Source organism: Pristis pectinata, chromosome 14, assembly GCF_009764475.1.
Source record: "Pristis pectinata isolate sPriPec2 chromosome 14, sPriPec2.1.pri, whole genome shotgun sequence".
NCBI lineage: Eukaryota > Metazoa > Chordata > Chondrichthyes > Rhinopristiformes > Pristidae > Pristis > Pristis pectinata.
Window position 1 is genome coordinate 27962611 of NC_067418.1, and position 23328 is coordinate 27985938.

At 40.4% G+C, this 23328-nt stretch overlaps 1 protein-coding gene and 1 long non-coding RNA gene across 2 annotated transcripts in view; one reads left to right on the forward strand and one right to left on the reverse strand.

The window, feature by feature from the left end:
• The window catches only part of dennd2b (DENN domain containing 2B), a 336468-nt gene that overhangs the window by 242470 nt on the left and 70670 nt on the right, over nt 1–23328 (forward strand). The window contains 3 exon segments of the mRNA XM_052028910.1: nt 3570–3679; nt 4959–5028; nt 18955–19032. Coding sequence (XP_051884870.1) covers nt 3570–3679; nt 4959–5028; nt 18955–19032 — 258 coding nt within the window.
• Nucleotides 960–17339, reverse strand: LOC127577615 (uncharacterized). The gene is made up of 2 exons (XR_007957399.1): nt 17223–17339; nt 960–1688 (listed from the first exon to the last, which is right to left on the reverse strand). It is a non-coding gene; the product is annotated as an uncharacterized LOC127577615 (long non-coding RNA).

The window sequence follows — 23328 nt, forward strand, 5'->3', positions numbered from 1 at the left end:
TGCTGAAGTTTAAAAGAAGCCGGTGATCTATTTACACAGCTTGAAAAGACCAGTCCCTAAAATGGTAGAAAATGATAAACCGCGCAATTGCCTAAATTTATTATGCTTGGTAGGCAATGATTTTAGTTTCAAATCTCCATCTAATATTTAATTTCCTCTTAAGAATTTTTTTTTAAATTTCTGTACTTAATATTAAATTCACCAGGAAAGTGAAATTTCCAATAGTAAATTTCATATTCTGAAGGATTGTGTCAGTTTATTGGCTTTTCCTTGAAAATATCCAAAATTGTTTAGATTTTAGCAGCTATTCCCACATCTTATCTTTCTTTGTGAACTACAACTCAAGATCTGCTCAATGAATAAACCAGAGCAACAAAGGAAAATAAAAGACAAGTTTTTAAAAAAAATGGGAAACTGGGCAACAGGGGAATCTGGCAAAGGTAGCAAATCTAAACCAAGAAAGAACAGCAGAAAAAAAACTGGTAAAAAGTATAACTGTAAAATGTAAAACAATTATTAAGTCCTGAAGGTCTGAATGTTTCATATTAGGAGCCTGTTTTCATTAGCAGTCTGCAGCTTTTAATTTAACATTTGGCTCTAATTCTTCAGCAGACCAATTTATCTTCCTGAGCTTGAAATTTTCCAAAAATTTAATGTTTCTCACAGTGTGGTTAAAAGTAACTTTCTGTGTGTGGAAAGTGTGACTAGTTCTGGAAAAGGAAATGGCTGTATTCATTGTTAAGGTGTAATAGTAAAACATTTCATTTGCAACTAACTACATATGATCTGCCAGATAGGAGTCCATTTGAAAATTATACAACAGTTAGGTACTTTGAGTAAGCAGATATCTGTCCAAGTACAACATTGAATTGGTTCTCCTCAAAAATGCAGTGCCAGTACATTTACTCATGAAAATTGCAAAGTAAAGAAGGCTACAAAAGTGTTCACAAAATTTGTGCCACAATCCAGTCAAATTGAGCTGAGCCCAATTATCTTTATTTATTGATTCATCCTTTCACAACTTTTTAAAGAGGTATTTGAAGTATTACATCCAAAGGAGATTTGAGTGAATGCTATAATTAGCTGTTCAAAATATAACAGCAAGGTAGTTACAAACCTATTAAACCACTCCATTGAAATATGCCAATGTACCCATATGTCACAATTTGCCTGAAATATCCTAAATAACAATGTATAATTCAAAAAAAATCAATGCGTCCAAAAGTAACATAACCAATGCAAACCTGGCAATATAAACAACCCAAAGTAGTTCATCAAAACTATCAAACTAATTCACCAAGGTAACCCAAGGTATACCAGTCACTCTGCAAAAACACAAATACAACAAAGTCAAAGTCAAGTTTATTGTCCCATACACAAGTACATGCATGCACAGGTGCAATGAAAGACTGGCTTGCACCAGCATCACAGGCACACGGCATCATACAAGCAGCTTTCACAAGAAAAACATAAATTAAACATAAATATATCACAATTTTTACAAGAAAGAACAAAAACAACCAAAATCTATTTTATTGCAAAGTGATCAAAATGGTCATAGTGTTGCTAAACTGTAGTGATTAGGGTTTTGCCGGTTGGTTCAAGAACTGAATGGGTAAAGGGAAGTAGCGGTTCTTGAACCTGGTGATGTGGGACTTCATGCTTCTGCACCTCCTGCCCGATAGTAGCTGCAAGAACAAGATGACAACCAGTTAAAGAGAGCATAATAATGAAGAAATTCATTAAAACTGGTTAAGTTTAATTTAGACATCTTAGTATAATGTTGTGTTGGTAATAATTAGTTTAATCGTTTGATTACCCTGTGAATAATTGTAACAGCTCTTTAATTATCGATGGCATAAATACTTAGCTTTAAACACGCTTTAGAACAACAATTTTGGAGGAGAAATTGGGCAGGATTGTAGCTACCTTGCTGTTATATTTTGAACTGTTATGGATATAATGGTCCATGCCAGTCTGAAAACCAAGCAGTTTGAATAAACTGAGTGAGTTGCAGGTGGAGTGCTGTAGGTTGCCAGTTCTGGAGCGTAGGGAATTGACTGGCTCTTATGTGGAGCCAGCTGGCAGCTCACATCTGGAATGATGGGATGCAGGCAAACTCAGATTTGGCTTCTAATATGGAATACTTTTGCTCTCCTGGACCCCAGAGTAATAAAAAAACTGAAGATTTCTATGCAGGGTGTGCACATGCACAATCTGCCTATTTTAAGTGAATTTCTCATTCGTGGTGCCACCCCATTTATAAGACTTGCTATTGCATATTCAAGTGCTTGTTTCAGATGGGTGACCTAGTGAATAGAGGATATTGAGGTGATGTGGTATCCAGCACATATTCAGAGCACTGGAGATTAAGGTGTAACCCTAATTTTACACCAGCAAATCTTATAGTTTTAAATCATATGTATTGAAACACCAGTCAGTCCTTCCACTGGCTCTTTAAGAGTTGTCCAGGTTAGTTCCACTTCCCTCACTTTCTCAAAGCTGTGCAATTTTTACATTTTCAAATACTGTATATATTTGATTCTCCTTTAAAAATTACTATTGAGCCTGTTTGCACTACACTGTCTGGCAAGGCAGTTCATTAAAACTTGTACAAAGAAAGTCTACTCTCTGCACTCTGATCATTTTGATAATTGCTTTAAATACGTAGTGGCTGATGCTCTTAAGCAATGGGAGCAGTTTATCCTTTCTACCATATCTAAACCCTTCATGAATCTCTGTGTTGCATTTTTGGGATTAAGTGGAATCCTAAAATGCTATAAAATGAGTAGAAGTGAATCTTGTCAGTTTATGAGAAAAAGAAACAAACTAACTCCCTAGTTACAAGATATCCACAGATGTTCCAATAGCAGAATGTCAAAGTATTTTCAAATAGGCCATTACTAATTTAAAAGAAATATTTTTATTACATTGCATACCAGGAAAGAAATTAATACTGTTCCAATGAATGGTCTTCAAGTTAAGACATTAACTCTGTTTCTCTTTCTGCAGATGCTTCCTGACCTGCTGAATGTTTTCAGCATTTTCTGTTTTTATTTCCAGCATCTACAGTTTCATTTTGATATTCAAGAAATCAGTTCTTGTTGTTTACTAGGTTCTAACAGTACCTTTGAAGATTATTGTTAAAAATTAAACAGTTTCATGTATTCAATTATGTACTCATTTAGTGGATATTTCCATTCTTAAGGTTAATATTTTTTTAAATTGCCTGATGTGTTTTCACATGTTTGTTTCACGTTGTGTAAAAGTATCAGAATTGTTAAGTTTTGCCACTGTTGGTTTACAATTATAATGATGTTATGTATTTGTAGATATTGTTACAATCTAACAATGTTTTATTGTCCATTGTGAGTATCCGGTGTTGTTCCATTATTAATTTGTAAATGATCACTTTTGATGCATTGTGCTACTAAGAAAAAACCCTGTCATCTGTGCTGAGTTATACTGAGAACTGAAACATAATGTACCATTAACGTTTGACAGTGTTATTATAAGAATTGTTGATGGTGTCCAGGTTAAGTAACTCAAACTTTGCTTCTCCTCCACAGCTAGAAAGGCCAACAAAACAAGTACGTGAAGCAGAAGAACGACTAAAAGCAATCCCACAGTTCTGCTTTCCCGATGCCAAGGACTGGAGTCCAGTGTCGGATTTTACCAGGTAAGGAAGCTGAGAATTTTTTAATCAGTACAAGAGAAGGAATCTGCAGGCAGAATCCTTTGCTAAAGATATAATGGGATTTAAGGTCTGCAATTCATGTAGGATTTTCCCACAAGAAGAAGAGGTACATTGTTATACTTTTCCATCAATATCTGTAGCACACATTCCAGGATGAGGAATGATCCAAACCAATACCAGTGTGGAAGTTATTACATCAATAATTTAATAAATAGCTTTGATAATGGATTTCAATCTAATTTAGAGAAGTTTTGATGAACCATTTATTCCCAACAAGCCAGTTAATTTCTCATTCTAAAACTAAATGTTAGTGCTTCCACATTTTCTGATTTCATTACATTTACGGTAGAAGTGAGTCTAAAACATAGGCTAGAGGTTAACTTTTAAAGTTTTACATTTTACCCAACTGCATTTCCGTGTCTTCACCCCTCCCTCTCTCCAGAGATCTTATTTAATTGAGGCTGATAAAACAACTTGGAATAAAGACTGGCATTAATGGCATCTGATTACTGGTTGGCAGAGCATTTGTTTATGTAGAGATTGGTTTTCCCTCCAAGAAGGAGGCCAACTGGGATTTTAAAACGTATTATGTGCCACATCAACATCAAGAGAATAGTGTACTCACAGTGGATAGTTAGGCCTGGAATTCAGGCCTAACTATCTGCTAACACAAAACCTACATCAGATTAGGCAGACAATGCCTACTTAGGCCATTTCCTCTCGGCATAGTTTTATGAAGTTTCAATAAACACTTTTAAGTTGTTGCAGAAACTTTAATTATGATAAGAGGGAGGTAAAAAAAATAAACTTTTGAAAGGGTTATGTCTATATGGTGTCTCCTGCACTTCACATTTGGAAATACCATCAGTTATGCAAAAAAATAAAATTACCATAGATTGCTCTTCTCTCTAGAATTAAAATAAAGAAACTGAATAAAACCCCAAAGAAAGAAAAACATCCCCAAAAGATTACTGAACCTTGTCAAATACTTCCAAAATTAACATCTATTATTAATGACATTTTGTTTTCAAAAGAATCAGGTACAGTAATGCATATGTAAGATTAGTTTGTTTTGAACTTAGTCCAACCCTTGCACTTCTGACCCCAGAATTTGACTGAAATTGTGTTATTTAATGGGGCAAGGGAAGTTAATTATAATGGAGAAAGATGTTAGTGAGAATCACACTTGTACAAGGAGAATTCATCAGTGTTTCTTCACTGGGTTTGCTTTTGAGTAACTTATGATGATTGTCTGTTTCAGTGAAACCTTCTCATTCATGCTCACTGGGGAAGATGGCAGTCGGCGGTTTGGTTATTGCAGACGATTATTGGTGAGTGTGATTCTCCATGGCAGATCTTCCATTTTATAATGAAGCTGAGCTGCACGTAGACCCCCCTACCCCGGCTCAGAGAGGAAAATAATAAAGTGATCAGTTTAAGTTACAACCTTCTTACTAGCCCTGACATAATAGCATTTATTTTTAAATTAGTATACGTTTTAGCCAATTAGATACTGAGAAACCATCAAATTGACAAGTATAGATTAAATCACCTGACAGTCCACCCCTCCTCTATTCCTACTCATGAGGCTGATGTATAGCCGAGTGTTAAAACACTCCCTGTAGTGAAGAGGTGGGATAAAGATGAGCTAAAACGTCCCAGCAGGTGATCACAGAAGCTCAAGGTTTTGCAGCAGAACCCCGTACAATATGATCCAGTCCACTTCCCCTGAAATAGGCTGCCAGTGACTGGAAAGTGGATATCAGCTTGTGTAAAATTGTATTGTCCGTGTGCAGACAGTGTGCGGAGATAAGGAACTGAGTAAATCACAAAGGAAAAAAAATCTCGGGGAAAAAAATATCAATTTTTGACAAGTTGTAGAATTCATTGCTCATCTCAAATTTTTCAAAAAACAGCATGGAAATTGATGTGAAACATAGTCATGTGTAACTACAATTATTTTTTTATATATCGTGGCCCATGAGAAAACTGCAATTCCGATCTCACAAGTTTGAATCTCAATTGTTGAAACATTAACTCTTTTGTTCTGGTAGAAAGGTGAGATTTTTTTTTAAATGGCAAGAGATTGAAAGATGCTATTCAGAGGTCCCAGATATCCTTGTACATGAATCACTGAAAGTTAACATGTAGGTGCAGCAAGCAATTCGGAAGCCAAATGGTACATTGACCTTTAATTACAAGAGGATTTGAATATATGAATACAGACTCTTGCACCAATTATATAGCATTCTAAGGAGACCACATTTATTGGTATTGGTTTATTATTGTCACTTGTACCAAGGTACAGTGAAAAACTTGTCTTGCATACTGATCGTACAGGCCAATTCATTTCAGTGCAGTTACATTGAGTTAGTACAGGTAAAAACAATAGAATATAGTGTACAGGTCAGGTCTCCCAACCTTCTGATTAAGAGATTATAGCTATGTTTCATTCCTCAAATATCAGATTTGCCATATAAGGAGAGATTAAGCAGATATAGGCTTTGCTGGCTTTAATGTAGAAGAGCTGATTTTGTTAAAATATATAAAGTTTTAGTGGCCTGTGAGTTTGGCATTAATGGTTCTTCTGACTGGTGTGTCTGGAACCAGGGTCTTAAAATAAGGTATTTTTTATTCAGGACAGACTTGAGAAGACATTTCATCTCCCAAAGGAGGGTGGATCTTAGGAGTTCTCTATCCAGGAGGGCTGTGAACATTCAATTGCTGAGTGTATTCAAGACAAAGATTGGTCGACCTTTGGTATTAAGAGAATCCAGGGATATGAGTTCGTGCAGGAAAGTGATGATATGGTAAAAGATTAGACATGATCTTATTGAGTAGGCAAGAGGGGCTGAATGGAGTACTCCTGCTTCTATTTCTTGTGTTAAACCAAGTTAATTAAAGTGAAATTAGATGTTAATTGTAACAAATCAGTTCAATCACACTCATTCAAGGCAAACTTTAGGTGGATCATTCAGGAATGAACTGGTTGGCCCTATACTTGGAAAGCTGGAAGTTTCCAGGTGTATGTGGGCAGGTTGCTTTAAGACAATCATAGCGAAGTGTTGAAAAGATTGAACTAATGATTCAGAGATGAGATTCCAAACAACACCATGACAGCTGGGAAATGTGTTAGGCCAGTGATGGCCACAAACCTACCAGACTGTCATTAAAATCCATCTGGTTCAGTAAAATCCATTGGGGGACAAAATTAGACTTTCTTACCCACTCAGACGCTTGTGTGACTATAGCCCCACAGCTGTGGGGTTGGCTATTAACTGCCCTTTGGAAAGGCTAATGGGCCATTCAGTTGTATCAAATTGCTTCAAAAAAAACAACACGTAAGGATACATTGCAGCAAAAATTGCAGGTGCTGGTCTCGTAGATCAATTACCACTTGGAATCTGGAGGTACAAATCTAGAAAGTCTTATTCAGCTGCTACGAGCAGAAAAGAGAGAATCTCTGATGAGAAACTCTCTCAGGTTGTCAGAGTGCACAGATTTGTATACGCACTTGAGGAAAAGACAGTGATTGACAACAAACAGATAGTCATCTGACTACAAATGAAAGCTGTTAGTGGTCAGGTGACCACTTTAGTCCACCCCACCAACATTCCATGTTGGTCTCAACACCTTGCATGTGGGCTAGTGCAGGATGACTTTGTTCTCTTCAGTAATAGATGTCTTGTAACACCTGGTCATCCATCAGTCCTCTCCTCACCATTGTCTCCCAGTTCTCAAGTTAGTAGAATAATTAATGTACCTATGCCAAATGTTCTTATTCAAATGCCTTTGGGCTGACTGATTTCTGAACAGCCAGCACTGAACTAATGAATCCCCTGTTTCTGCTCATCTGAAACTTGCCTTGTAAAGCAGCAGGCTTTTCCAAGTTACTTTCACTATGTTTGAACCATGCAGAATATAATTTTAAAGCTGTAGCTAATATAAACATTGAGTTTATGTAACTGTAACTCATTTAATTAGTAATTTCACATATTCATATTGGCCACCTTGATAAGATAGAATAAGAATATTAGAGGCCGGTGCTTACTGTTAGTATGTTTCGAAAACCTACCTCTCCGCTCAGCTAAATCTAAATGAAACATAGCAAACAGAAAAAGCTGGAGGTGCTCATTAGATCAAACAGCATCCATTGGGAGAGAAACAGAGTTCACATTTCAGTTCAAGAACACTTAATTAAAACTGGAAAACTGAGAAAGCCAGCATGTTTTAAGTTGCTGGGAGGAGTGGAGAGAACAAAGGGAATGTCTGTGGTAAAGTGCAGACCAAAGTTGAAATGGTAACATTTATTGTAAAAATGGTAGAAAAAGAAATAAAAAAAAACAGCAGAAAAAGGAAGCAATAGTTCACTTTCACTTCTTGCACTAGTGTTTTGCATTCAGTGCTTGTGACGTAGTCTCCTCTACTTTGAAGAAACCAATTGAAGATTGGCTGACTGCTGTATGGAATATCCCGTTCAGTCTGAGCTTCCAGTCATCTGTCCTTTCAGTGCTCCATATCACTCCCACTTTGACCTCTATATCTTCATCCTCCTTCATTGCTCCTACAGTGCCTAATGTAAGCTTGAGGGATAACACCTCATCTTCTATTTGGGCATATTGCAGCCCTCAAGCCCTGAATAATGAATTTAACCATTTTAGGGAATGCCCATTTATTATCTCTTCACAGGTGTACCTGTACCTTTCTGTTTCAATTTGTTTCTCTTTTTTGTTGTGTGTCTGAGTTTTTTAAAGTAATAGTTACCTTGACAACTTTGGTCTGCACCTGTCACAGACATTCCCTCTGTAGTCTCCACCCATTCCCCCCTCCCCCTCCCACCTCTGCAACTTAAAACTCGCCTGTCTTCTTACTTTTCCAGTTCTGATGAAGGGTCCTTGACCTGAAATGTCTACTTTATTTCAATTCCCGTGGATGCTGCTTGACCTGCTGAGTGCTGCCAGCATTCTTCTGTTTTGGAAAGAAGAGTAAAGCCAGACAGACAACGTGACTTCAATCTCAGCATAGGATTCAGGCACAAACAAGACATATCCAGCCCAACCATCCCCTGCAGAGTGATTCCCATGAACATTTGAGGATGTACCTTAATTGGAAGAGCTGGTCCTCAATCGAGTCCAGCAACACAATGTCAGACTCAACGTAAAACACCTTTTGGGCAGTATCCTAGATTCCTTCATTGTGATCCTTGGGTATAACCTGCCCCACTGGGAGGATAGAGGTGCAGCATGGGTACTCTCCAATACCCACTGAGAGAGCAGTACTGGGAATCCTCCATCATTGACCCTAAAGTCTCATGACATCTTCAAACTTGGGCAAGGAAACTGGACAATAAAGATGGGCTTTGCCAGCAATGCCCACCTCCCATGGATGAATAAAAAATAATTTCTTCCCATGGTTTTAAGAAAACCTGGATTATATTCTCAGGTTTTTCTGGTTGAGCAATAATAAAGAAAAGGATGAATATCTTAGCTTTTGTTCCTTTCCAAAGCTCTGTTCCTTGGATCTTTTGAGGATTGTCCAGATCTGACTGCCAGTATTCTGAATGAAGGAAATGGCTAGGATGCTGACAGAATGAAAGTTGCCCACACTGGGCATTTCACATAGTTATTCTGCTGGAGGTGGCAAAATGGCAATGGGGAGGCATAGTGGAACAACAGATAGTGCAGCCACCAGCTCCAGAGTCCCAGGTTCAATGCAGACCTTGGGTGTGTCTGTCTGGTGTTTGCATGTTTTCCTTATGACCTTGTGGGTTTCCCTTGGGTGCCTCTGTTTCATTCCTAAGATCTGCTAATGGGTTGATTGGCTAATGTAGGTATGTGACAAAAATGTCAAAGGGGGAAATGATGGGTGTGTGAGAAGAATGGGTTACAGAGGAAGAGGAAGAAGATTGGGACTGGTGAGATTGGCCTGTACATAATTGCTGCCAGCTCCAACACCCAGGTTTGATCCTAACCTTGGTTGCTGTCTGTGTGGAGTTTGCACCTTCTCCCTATTACTGCATGTGTTTCCTTTGTGTGCTCCGGTTTCCTTCCACATTCCAAAGATGTTCTGGACTGTCAGTAAATTGGCTGCTCTAAACTACACCTAGTATAGGTTGGGCTAGGAAACTCAGAGGGAATTAATAGGCACGTGAGGGAGAATAGGTTGCAGGGGGGCAATGGGATGTTTGGAATTGCTCTGAGAGGCAGAATGGACTTGAGGGGCTGAATGGCATCATCTATGTCAGAAGGAAATTGAGAAAAACAAGGACATTCTTGAACTTAACGTTATGATTCACTACTATAGCCTTAAATCTATCTTTTTGATATACTTGTTAAGTAGATCAGTTTATAATGAATAAATGAAATCTTCAAACATAAACACTTCTGTAGCAACCAAAATAACTCTTGAATCTGACCAATGCTGTAAGCAGATATTCTGTATTTCACTGATCAGATTTGTCTGTGCATAGGTTCCTTTCATATGAATACAATTACTAAAAAGGTACTCATTAAGTGGCATGTATTGCATTGCTTTTCCCATTGGTGGTATTAACATAGTTTGCAATAAACTTGCAGCTGTTATGCCTTGAAAAAACATTGCTAGGTGGTTTAGTCTGCATGTGGTTCCATTTACAGCTACACATGACTGCTGATTGACTGACCCTATTTTATGCCTGCAACGTAGGTGGTCAGCAAGGAAAATTGCTCAAAAATTTGCATTATTGCTTACAGAATCACAGCCTTTGGTAGGCAGTGATCTATCAGTGATGTTCACAAATGCAGGATTTTCTGCAGGGCTGAAGTTTAAAATCCTGTGTCAGAGAGTTTATGCATAAGTTCTAGAACTGGAGGAACAATGTCCACAAGGCAATGTTTTTTTTTGCAGAAATTAAATTTTACAGTATAGTAAACAGTGCTTTATTCGAACTGGTTCTGTTAATAAGATCTAGCATAAGGAATCAGATGTGGACACATCTGTCTGGGCTGGCCAGCGAGCAATATGGTTAGGGCTAATGGTCACCATACTGCCTGGAATATCTGCCTTCCCTTTTCTACCACCATTCCTTGAAACTTCCACAAAGATAAGTTTAAAACTAACTGAAAGAAATTGGCAGATTCCACAAACTTTCAGCAGGAAATTGGATAATTACTTGAAAGGAAAAAAAAATTGCAAGGCCATGTGGGGGAAAAGCGAGGGATTGAGTCAAATGAAGACCTGATGTCTTCCTTCTGTGCTTTAAGATTCTGTAGAAATTCTTCCTCTCACATGGGTTTAAAATGTGCCATGTAATAATACATGCATGTTGAAGTCTGCATTCCAACAGCATGTCACAAATGTGAGTTCAATGAATGTACAGTATGTTACTGTGCAATGCACTTACTCTATTAACAAGAGGACAAAGTTTTTACCCCCTGATTTTAAAAGAGATCCCAGAGGCCCCTGTTTGCCACTTGGTTTTCAGCTCCAGTGAGTACTGGTGAAATTGGGTACAGATCCTGTTGTTGTAAGGTGACAAAAATTGAGAGGAAGCAATACATTTGCTTGTTACCATGTCCTAGGCATAGAAGGAAAAGTGAAATGGCCACTGTTTCTATAGGAATCTCCTTTGTTCACTTGACTCTGCATCGGAGGTCATAGGCTCAAGCTTCATTCCATGACTCCAACACACAATCTAAGCTGACACTTCAACCAAATATTGTCAATGAACCTGAAACCATGATTCTTTCTGTTCAGACAAATGCAAAGGATTCTTTCCTCAGAATTTGGATTGTATCGATCCAGAATCTGTTCCAATATGGCATGTGGTCTGAGTGCAACACCTCCCTCTGTAACTGGATCCTTGACTTTCTAACAAACAGACCGCAATCAGTGAGGATAGGCAGCAATACCTCCGGCACGATAATTCTCAACACTGGTGCCCCACAAGGCTGTGTCCTCAGGCCTCTACTCTACTCCCTATACACTCATGACTGTGTGGCCAGATTCTGTCACCATCCACCCTGACAGCCACCGATGAAGCTGAACCTGTGATCACAGTGGAGGACGTAAGATCAGTCTTCTGGAGAGTGAACACGAGGAAAGCACCTGGCCCAGCTGGTGTCCCTGGCCATGTGCTCAGATCTTGTGCTGATCAGCTGGCAGAAGTATTTGCAGACATATTTAATCTCTCCCTGCTTCAAACTCAGGTTCCCACCTGTTTTAAGAAGACCACCATCATCCCGGTACCGAGGAAAAACAAGGTAACATGCCTCAATGACTACCGACCAGTGGCTCTGACATCCACCGTCATGAAGTGCTTTGAGATGTTGGTCATGACATGCATCAACTCTAGCCTACCAGACAACCTGGACCCATTGCAATTCGCCTATCGCTGAAACAGGTCTGCAGCAGATGCCATCTCCCTGGCCCTACACTCAGCTCTGGAGCATCTGGACAGTAAAGACACCTACGTTAGACTATTGTTTATTGACTACAGCTCTGCCTTCACTACAATAATTCCAAGTAAGCTTGTCACCAGACTCCGAGACCTAGGGCTCAACACTTCCCTCTGTAACTGGATCCTTGACTTTCTAACAAACAGACCACAATCAGTGAGGATAAGCAGCAATACCTCTGGCATGATTATTCTCAACACTGGTGCCCCACAAGGCTGCGTCCTCAGCCCTCTACTCCCTATACACTCATGACTTTGTGGCCAGATTCTGCTCTAACTCCATCTACACGTTTGCAGATGATACCACCATTGTAGGCCATATCTCAAACATCAATGAGTCGGAGTACAGGAAGGAGATAGAGAGCTTAGTTGAATGGTGTCATGACAACAAACGTGCCCTCAATGTCAACAAAACAAAAGAGCTGGTCATTGACTTCAGGAAAGGGGGGCAGTGTACGTGCACCTGTCTACATCAATGGTGCTGAAGTTGAGAGGGTTGAGAGCTTCAAGTTCCTGGGAGTGAACATCACCAACAGCCTGTCCTGGTCAAATCATGTAGATGCCACGGCCAAGAAAGCTCACCAGTGCCTCTACTTCCTCAGGAGACTAAAGAAATTTGGTTTGTCCCCTTTGACTCTCACCAACTTTTACCGATGCACCATAGAAAGCATCCTATCTGGATGTATCATGGCTTGGTACGGCAACTGCTCTGCCCAGGACCGCAAGAAACTGCAGAGAGTTGTGGACATAACCCAGCGCATTACGGACACCAGCCTCCCCTCTTTGGACTCTGTCTTTACCTCTTGCTGTCCTGGTGAAGCAGCCAGCATAGTCAAAGACCCCACCCACCCGGGACATTCTCTCTTCTCTCCTCTTCCATCGGGTAGAAGATACAGGAGCCTGAATGCACATACCACCAGACAAGGACAGCTTCTACCCCACTGTGATAAGACTATTGAACAGTTCCCTTATACAATGAGATGGACTATGACTTCACAATCTAACTTGTTGTGACCTTGCACCTTATTGCACTGCACTTTCTCTGTAGCTGTGACACTTTGTACTGTTATTGTTTTTACCTGTACTACATCAATGCACTCTGTACTAACTCAATGTAACTGCACTGTGTAGTGAATTGATCTGTACGATCAGTTTGTAAGACAAGCTTTTCACTGTACCTCGGTACAAGTGACAATAATAAGCCAATACCAATACCAAATCACATCAGACACCTTATTGCTAAACAGGTGCCCAGCCAAGGCCTACCAGAAATTGGCAGATTAGGCAGATAAGATCAAAAGATACTCAGGGAGGTGAGGGAAAACTTTTCTTACGCAGAAAGTGTTTATGATGTGGAAATTACTGCCTGTAATGTTTGTGGAAACTGAATAGGCCAGAGCATTCAAAAGAGAGGCATGAAAATACTTAAGTGAAAATAATTTGTGGGGCTCTAGGGAATGAGCAAGGGAAGGAAACTGAATAATTAGCTCTATAAAAAGCCAGCATGAACTTAATGGGCCAAATAGCCTCATGCTGTGTTGTATTGGTTCTATGTCAATTTGCTTTTAGATTTGTGCCACCACTGCCATAACGTAATTCAATGCTACAGCTAACCTACAGGGTAAAGAACAATAAACATTCCAAACCAAATTAATATATAAAAGAACACAAGTTGCTCAGAAATTTCAGTGAATCACCCCTGTGCTTTCCCTTGGTCCACTGTGTGTCTTTGCCTAGATAGTGCTCTTGTACAGTTCTATCTCAGTGGCAGCAGAATGGGTGTTGGAACATTCAGTGGAGGAGGCTGCACTTGAAGTTGGATGATTTCATTGAGCACCTCTGGGATTAGAAGGCTGGGTTTTTGACTCCAGTGTTTCAGAACGAGTAGCTTCAGTCTGTGCTGACTACCTTAATTTGGCAGGAGTGAGAGTACTGCTGGAGTGACAAAGGTGGGATCACAAATTTTGCCATCCCAAGAGATGATACAAGATTTGCTCTCCAGAGAGTCACTCAAATTTCCCCAGGATTGTCCCTCACCATCCTAATAATCTTTAGGATATCTTTAACTGCTGTAACATACTCTTTGAACACTGGTATCCAGGTCCATGACGGCAGCATTTGAGTTTGCATGGCATAGGCTGAGCTTTGAAGTGTTAGGTTAGTGGTTCTGTGGCAGCACCCAGACATTGACCTGTTTATGCTTGTGGAGCTGACACATGGCCCGACAGATGCTGAATTATGTTTATATTCACAAATGGCTGTACACTTACCCACCACTTCCACCATCAAAATGGCTCCAAGCTCTGCACAAAGCCCAAAGCCCTAGGCTTGTGCTGGACTTCACGATGATGCTGGAGGAACTCAGCAGGCCAGGCAGTCAGGATCCTTCTTCAGAACTCTGTGTGGCGGCTGCACTACCTGTTGTTCCACCATGCCTCCCTATTGCCATTTTGCCACCTCCAGCAGAATAACTATGTGAGATGTCCAGTGTGGGCAACTTTCATTCCGTCAGCATCCTAGCTATTTCCTTCATTCAGAATATCGGCAGTCAGATCTGGACAACCCTCAATTGTCCCAGATCTGGACAATCCGAGGAACAGAGCTTTGGAAAGGAACAAAAACTAAGATATTCATCCTTTTCTTTATTATTCCTAAACCAGAAAAACCTGAGAATATAATCCAGGTTTTCTTAAAACAATGGGAAGAAATTATTTTTTATTCATCCATGGGAGGTGGGCATTGCTGGCAAAGCCCATCTTTATTGTCCAGTTTCCTTGCCCAAGTTTGATGATGTTATGAGACTTCGGAGTCAATGATGGAGGATTCTTCAGCAGCCACAGATGCTGCCTGGCCTGCTGAGTTCCTCCAGCATCATTGTGTTTTTCATCTAGATTCCAGCATCTGCAGTCCTTTGTTTCTCTTGTGCTGGACTTCCCCCAGCTCCTCAGACTTGTCCACAGGTTTCTGGCAGGTCAGCCAATGGACCAAAGATTTCACTGTCCATATCCATCAGCCTGTGTGATATGATCCAGAATGGCCAGTCCAGTTATAGTGAACTCTGTCTCCTCCATGAGCATAAGGTAGTGCAGTTACATCTCAGTTAGATGCTGCATCCTGAAAGGGAGAGGGAAGCATGTTTGTGACTTGTGCACAATACAGTTTGCGATGTCCCCATCATGGTTGTGAGAGAGTGCAAGGTGTAAACCTTGCAGTAGTATTATGTAGGAGAGTGAAGTGTTTGCGGTTAGACCTGATGCCCGTTGCTGGGGATTACAGGGAGGTGAATGATGGGTATGGTGTGTTGACCAGCCCAGCCCCTGAGTCTATGATACATCTGGGGAGTATATGGTACTTTTACCCTGCTTTTGAACTTCTGTGGCACTGTTTTCAAGTTCTTATGTCCTGTCATTGGACACTAACCTCCACAGATATGTCCACCTATGGGCATCACAATGTGAATTTGGGAGCCTCCTTGCCCCTTGTGGATTTGGAACATCCCCCTCTTATCCCATTAAAACACGTTCTGCAACATCAGACTCTCCATGCCAACAGTCTCCTATGCATTGTCTCTCAGGCTGGAATGAGTTCCTGTCTGTCTTGCCAGTACCTGCTTCAGCTTTAATAAGTATGGCACAACATCCCTGTCGAGGCTTGTGAACAGTGTGATTAATATTGGCTGTAAACTGCATACTATTGGCTTACAGCCTGAAGTACAATTGCTGGGAATGGGGCAATTGCTGGGTGTGGGCTAAATTGTGTGCTGTAAAGCTCCACAGCTATCCAATTCGCATCTGTTCTTCCAGAATTTACATTTTTACTCGTGAAATAAATCCTTATAATGGTTTTCATATGATCATTAGTATCACATGTTTCTGTAGTTTACCATGCAGTACACTGTTGTGCATTTGCAAGTATCTGATACCACCAAGTGTAGAAACGAAGCTGCATAGAACTACATTGGGCTGTACTTTTACTTGGTCAAGTGGAAAAAAAATTCCCTAATCTCTCATGATTCAAACTAATAGCACAGACACATCAACTGTCTGTTTAGTGCAGTCAGCATAGAGTGAGTTAGATGAAGTTTTACTTGATAAACAGAAATGCATTATATTCAAATACTGGAAGACATCCCCAAAGTTGTTTTATAAATCAATATTTCGCACTGGATATGCCTTCCATCTCCCTAATCAATATTCTTTGTTCTTACAGTGTTGATATTCCATGTCAGACACAGAGATTTGCATGTTCTTTAGTTTTATTTCTTTTCAAGATGTTGTAATCTAAGAGTATAAAATAGAGCAGCACGAGATGGCGCAAGCTCATGTTCAGCTATACTCGCACAGTAACTATTTGTTCTCATGTTAATGGTAGGGTCATTGAGTGTCAGTCTTCACAGAAAAACAAACCAATTACAGAATATGATCCCCAAAGCAATGATACCAAACTCTTAGTTCCCATGTAATTAAATAGAAGAATTTGAGCTACTCAACCATCTAAATGCAGTAGTCTATGCTCCGTTGTTTTGGAGTTGTAGGATTATTTTAAAGAGAAAGGTGTTTTTGGAGCTGTTGTGAAATTTCCAGGTAATGTTTGCTGATCATATAATAAAAGGATTTGTATTGAACATTCCACACAAAAATATAATCCTCACACCTACAATGTGGAATATTGTTTCCAAATGCCAATATACTCTTTGGTAGCTGAAAAAATCCACCCCTAATACCCATGAATTAGACCTTACTTTTTCCTACAAGATGCAACAATTCTCCACATTGCAAACCTAACTTTTAAAAGTATTTGTTAACTATAGAAAGAAGTGTGGTTAAAACATTTCTTTGAGATTTCTGGCTTCAATATTCTTACTCGCATGCAAATTGCAGTTCACTGCACCAGTTCTCTGGCTGATACCAACTGGTCCAATACTTCATGGTGGCTGATTGCTGGAGACCAGGGGTTTACCAAGTCAGTGCAATTTATCCAGCAACAGTACAAACCGTTGTTCAACATTAACCATCACTGGAGTGATTAGATGTGATGGGGATTCTTTCAAATAGAGTATGCACAACAGTGAAAGTAACTTAATTTTCCTACCAGTACGGTTGTACTGCAGACGTAACATCAGCCTTTTCTGCACCAGTTTGCCATACTGGTCCGTACCAGCTAACTTTCAGTTCTGAGCAAATAAGTTGCCAAGAGTTCATGAATTTTTCTTCCTTCTATAAATAACAGATATTGGGATGATTAAAAATAATTGAAGTATCAATACATTGAGTTGGGATTGTTTTTATGATCAACAGGCAGAGAACATTCTCAGGGCTGCAACTTCAATGGAAGTTTAGCAGAACCCCTGTTTACAGGGAAAACAACGATCTTGCTGCTTTCCAGTGCAACTTAGGTGCATCTCCACAGAAATTTCAGATCTTTTGTTTTATTTAATACATTCGAATTATGAAAAGAAATCTAATACTTCATTATTATACACTTTCCTGGGTGGAAAATGTTTTTATTGGCATTTGCTCTGGACAACTATGAGCTGGTGGCTTTCCAAAGCCCCTGGCAAGGTGTCGACATTCCTGCAGATTTGACAATATGATTTTAAGCAAAAAATTTTACATAGTTGATTTAATCAGGCAGAGCTTACAGGAGCAATTCAATGCCTAATAAGGGAAAGGGAATCATCTCATAAGTAAGATGTGAACTCCACCGACTAGCCTTAGTCTATTAATATCTTCATTAAAATGCACTTCCTAGCAACCAAATGAAACATTTATCTGTAGCTATAATCAAGGTGTACAAGGTCATTGCTGCTCTGAATTTTTAATTCTTCTTTCTCTTCATCTTCAAATATGGCAACCACTTTGTTCTTTCTCCTTCTTGCTATCTCAGTATTAAAATTAAACCCCAGTGCAACATTACCCAGCTGTGATCATTCTTACTCCAAACTTCTAAACTGTGGAATTTCTTAATTCCCTTAGCCTTTTTCATACTTTTCACAATCTGTAGTTTAGAATGAACCTTTGCATGACCTAACCACCATGTCTTTTGTCGTTAACAGAAATTGGAAACGTTAAGAGCAGTAGATATAAAGCCATGGTTTCAATCCATGTGTCAAGATGATGCTCCTGTAATAAGTCATTTTTCATGACATTGGTCAGACCTCAGCTGAAGTACTGCATTCAGTACTGGTCACCACACTATAGGAAGGATGTGATAGTGCTGGAGAGGGTACAAAGGAGATTCACTAGGATTTGCCCGAGATGGAGCATTTTACTTGGGAGACACTAGAGAGGCTAGGTCTATTCTCCCTGGAGCAGAGGAGGTTAAGAGGGAACACGATTGAGGTATATAAAATTATGAGGCATATAAATAGGATAGACTTCAGGTATCTTTTCCCCATATCAGAGGTGAATAAAACTAGAGGATGTAGATTTAGGGTAAGGCGTAAGAGATTTAGAGAGCATCTGAGGGGACTTGTTTCACTTGGAGAGTTGTGAGGACCTGGAACGCACTGCTGGACAGAGCGGTGGAAGCGGAATCACTGACGGCATTTAAGAGGTGTCCAAGTGAGCACTTGAATCACTTGGGCATTGAAGGCTATGGGCCAGGTGGAGGAAGATGGGATTAATGTGGATGGATGCCCACAGGTTGGCATGGACGTAGTGGGCCGAATGGCCTGTGTCCAAGCTGTCTGACTCTGGGTATCTTTAATACAGTGAAGTGAATAATACTGAAGGGCAAGTTTTTTAACCATGCAGCATGTATGCTTAATACAGCTAGACGAGTATCTACATTTTTTTAAAACTTTTTTTTCTTCTAATTTCAGCCAAGTGGAAAAGGCCCTCGCTTGCCAGAGGTTTATTGTGTCATCAGTCGCTTGGGCTGCTTCAACCTCTTTTCAAAGGTACTGTGTAACAACAACGGACTGTAAAATTTGAGTGACGAGATATGCCCTGGATCTCTGATTTGTATCATTAATCAGAGAATTCCATGAATTTCAAATATGGGTTCTGAAGCAATCCTCCATCACAAGTTGTTCCTTGAACCGTATCTATTGTGGGTTTCATCAATGTTATTCACAGAAGATAAGGATTTTCCAAATCCAAGATTCTTTTCAAAACCCTTCCTTCCATCTATCTTGCTCTCCTGCTCTCTTGGGATCCAGCAAACGCATAGTTACAACGACATAAAGACCTACATTTATGCAGTGTCTTTCACAATGTACAGATGATCCAACTACCAGCACGACAAATGAAAGACTACTTTTTGAAAGCTACCCACTATTGTCAAGAAGCCAAGCTTAAAATTAGTCTAGACTCCAATAGGGGAAATGCTAAGCAGCAAGGATATAAACAACCAGATAATCAATTTTAATTGGGTTTGATTCAGGGTCTAATCACTCTTCTGTCTTCCCATGTGTTCATCTATCAGCCTTCCAGCCTTCTTGGTTAAGGAATAGCCATCACCAACACAGTGATTTCCTCACTGCTGATGTCCGCAAAACGTCGGCTGTTTATTTCCCTCCATAGATGCTGCCTGACCTGCTGAGTTCCTCCAGCATCTGCAGAATCTCTTGTGTCTTGTATTTCTTCACTGCTGTCTGCATCAGCAGCACAATTGCAGTCAAAATCCAGAGTACTGTCTGTTAATGGGATTTACTTATTGAACATGGTCAGTCAGTGATGTGTGACCTTCCTTTCCTGCATTGGGCAGTTAATTTACCAACTAAATCATGAGCATGCTTGGGTCTAATCACTGTGGAGTCAAGGGAACTTTTAAAAAAAAAACAGGAAGATTGTTAAAGTGGATTAATGGGAATGTAAACTTCCAACATTCAAACTTTATTTGCTTTAAGGATTCCAGGTGTTTGCACTGGAGTGTGTTCAAATCACAATTTGAAATTCATCTGGCATAATCAGCAGCTCATAGCATCAGGGCCCAGAAACTGCAGCAAGGTTTCATTTAGTGCCAGAGGAATTTTTCATAAACCCAAAAGGATGCCATTGGTTCCATCATTCCTGTGCCAGCTCTTTGGTTGAACTCTTTCCCTTCAGCCATACTTGTTTCCCCCCTTTGAATATTTATCCAATTCATTTTAGAAGGTTACTGTTAAACCTCATTTCATAGCCCTATCAAGCAAAACAATCCAGATCACAACAAAACTCGCTGTGTACAGAAAAAAATCTTCATGTCACTTCTGGTTGTTTTGCAAGTCTCCTAAAATTTGTGTCCACTGGTTCTCAAAACCTCTGCTGCTGAAAACTGTTTGTCCCCGTTGACTGTGTAAAGGCAATAATGATTTTGAACACCACATCCAATCTGCTGTAAGCTTTATCCCCACTAAGGCAAACAATCCCATTTCTATGTTAACTCCATAAACTCAAGTTTCTTTTATTTGGTACTATTCTCTTTGATCCTTCTAGGAGACTTTCTCATTCTTTCCATAGTATGATGTACAGAATTGGTCACAGTGCTCCAGCTGAGGTCTAACCAGTGTTTCATGAATGTTGCACAAAAAAACGAGCTCCTGGAGGAACTCAGTGTGTCAAGCAGCATCTGTGGAGGGAAATGGACAGTCGACATTTCAGGTGGAGACCCTTCATCAGGACTGAAAGAGTAAGGGGGAGATAGCCAGTATAAAGAGGTGATGGGGAGGGATGGGGCAAGAGCTGGCAAGCAACAGGTGGATCTAGTTGAGGAAGGGTTGATTGGCAGTCAACCCCTCCTTAGATGCAGATTGACCTGCTGAGTTCCTCCAGCAGCTTGTTTGTTGCTCCAGATTCCAGCATCTGCAGTGTCTTGTGTCTCCATTTTCATGAATGTTATATTGGGCCATAATTTCCAGTAAGCCTCTGGACAAAGTCCACATATTGCTAGTGCATATATCCCAGCAAGAACTTCCTGGGCAAAGCCATTTTGTTTGTCAATCGTGAGCCTCTGCACCACAAATTGGGTACGTAGTGGGCTCAGAGCATGCATAGTCCACAAAACTGAAGTATTTTGACTGCCAGCTAAGCTGAGCCTTATCGTTTAAATGGCTGTCATAGCCATCAAAAATGTATCATTTTCATGCATGTTTCTGACTATGGTGATCAGATAGTGGGACAAAATCAGATAAAGCTCCTGATAAGGGGTTAGGGTGGTGGACCAGTGTGCAGGTGGTTTGAGGGCAGTGGGGTGATAGGGGTAGAGTGTTGGAGGAGTAGGATGTTGGGGCAGTGTAGAGGCAGAAGCATAAGGCGGTGGTAAAGTGGGGCAGTAAGATAATAGGTAGTTGGTGTGGCAGTAAGCTGAACTAAAGGGTGGTGGTAGATATAGGATAATGGGGGCAGTGAATGGTCATTTCAGAGGAATAGGATGATGATTGGGTTAGGATGGTAGTAGGGTAGAGATATGGTTAGAGTCGGTAGTTTGGGGTTATTAGGGTGATGGTGTTGAGGGACAGAAGGTGGTGCAGGTGAAGAGAAGGTTGTAGCAGGTAGGGCTGGAGCTGGATATACAGTAGAATAACAAGATGTCATTTTTTTTCTAGCAAATCATCCTAGCCTTAACTGACTTTGTGTCGCAGGTCTTTCAAATAACTGGTATGCAGTGTTGAGGAAGACTAGCCTCATAGAATCATAGAGTCAAAGAGTAATACAACATGGAAGCAGGCCCATTGGCCCAAATCTTCCATGCCAATCAAGGTGCCCACCTAAGCCAGTCCCATTTACTCACATTTGGCCCATATCCCACTTAACCTTTCCTATCCATGTACTTACACAAATGTCTTTTAAATGTCATTATTGTACCTGCCTCAACTACTTTCTCAGGCAGCTCATTCTTGCCAAAAAATTGTCACTTTGTTAGGGTGTGTTCAGTGTTCACTTACTGTGGGTGTTCTCTTCTGCACAGGCTCCTGGTAAGATCATTGTGTTTCTGTTGCCAAGAAATTGGTTTTCACATTTTTCAGGTGCACCATGTCATTTCTTGCTTTTTGTTAAAATGCTTAGTTGGTTCCCTCAACAGAATATTGTAAATTTAGCCAAAATAAACACCATTAGAATGGTTCACACCCAAAAACATGTGCTAAAATTGGACCTCCGCAGTTCCCAACAGGAGCAGATTCAGTTGAAGGCAACTTCCGACAACTTGTTGTTGGACTCCAACCTTTACAGGTGTACTCCCTGGTGACCAGGCGGTGGCAACACATATTTCAGCTGCCATGGTGAACAGGAAAGCTTCAGGGAAGTGGGAGAGAACCCTTAGGTTTATTGAAAAAATCCCTGGACATTCTCACCCATGACACAGTTGCTAAGGGGGAAGTCCTGTCTGCCAAGTGGGGGAGGCAGGAGATCCACTGGGGACAACATAAGAAGAGCCTGGGAGGCAGTAGCTACAGTTGGGCCTCCAAATGTGAACCCCTGCTCAATCAAGCAATGCACTAATAAATTTCACAATCTCATGTTATGGTGAGTTCCCTCCCACTGAAGACAGTTATAGTGAGCCACTTCGATAATTAAATCAGGGATTAACTTATTGATGTTTTATAACCAGTGCTCTTTGACTTGCAAAGCAACATGTGAGGAACTATTAAGTGTCATCTGGGGTTCCCTGCCTGATTATTGTTGTAGCGTTGTTGATTCCCATTCTAGCAGGGAGAGGGTCACTTGGTTTGTTTGGGCTCTATAGTTGTACTGGCTCCTTACAAGAAACATTTCTCAATCAAGGAATCCATGCAGGTCCATGTCAACAATGCCTGCCCCCTCTGTTCAGCTGGGAGATGAGCAGGGACTTCTCTTTGGTTGCTACCTTTTTCCTGCTTCTCTTGCTCCAGCTGCCCTCTCGGCTCTGCTTCGTCACCTTCGAGCTCCAGGTGTTGCCTTCAGTTGGCTAGGTTGTGCAGCGTACAGTACATGACATTGAAGTCTCCACAATCGTTTGGCTTGTACTGCAGTGAAAATCAAAAAAGAAACTGCAGATACTGGAAATACTCAGCAGGTCAGGCTGCATCTGCGGGAAGAGAAACAGAATGTACATTTCAGGTCAAAGATCCTTCGTAGAACCCTTCACTGGGGTCTTTGACCTGAAACGTTAAATTTGTTTCTCTTCCACAGATATGGCCTGACCTGCTGAGTATTTCCAGCATTTTCTGTTTTTAGTTTAGGCTTGTGCTGCAGGGTATCCTTGCTCCGATATAGGCAATGGATTTCATCTTGAG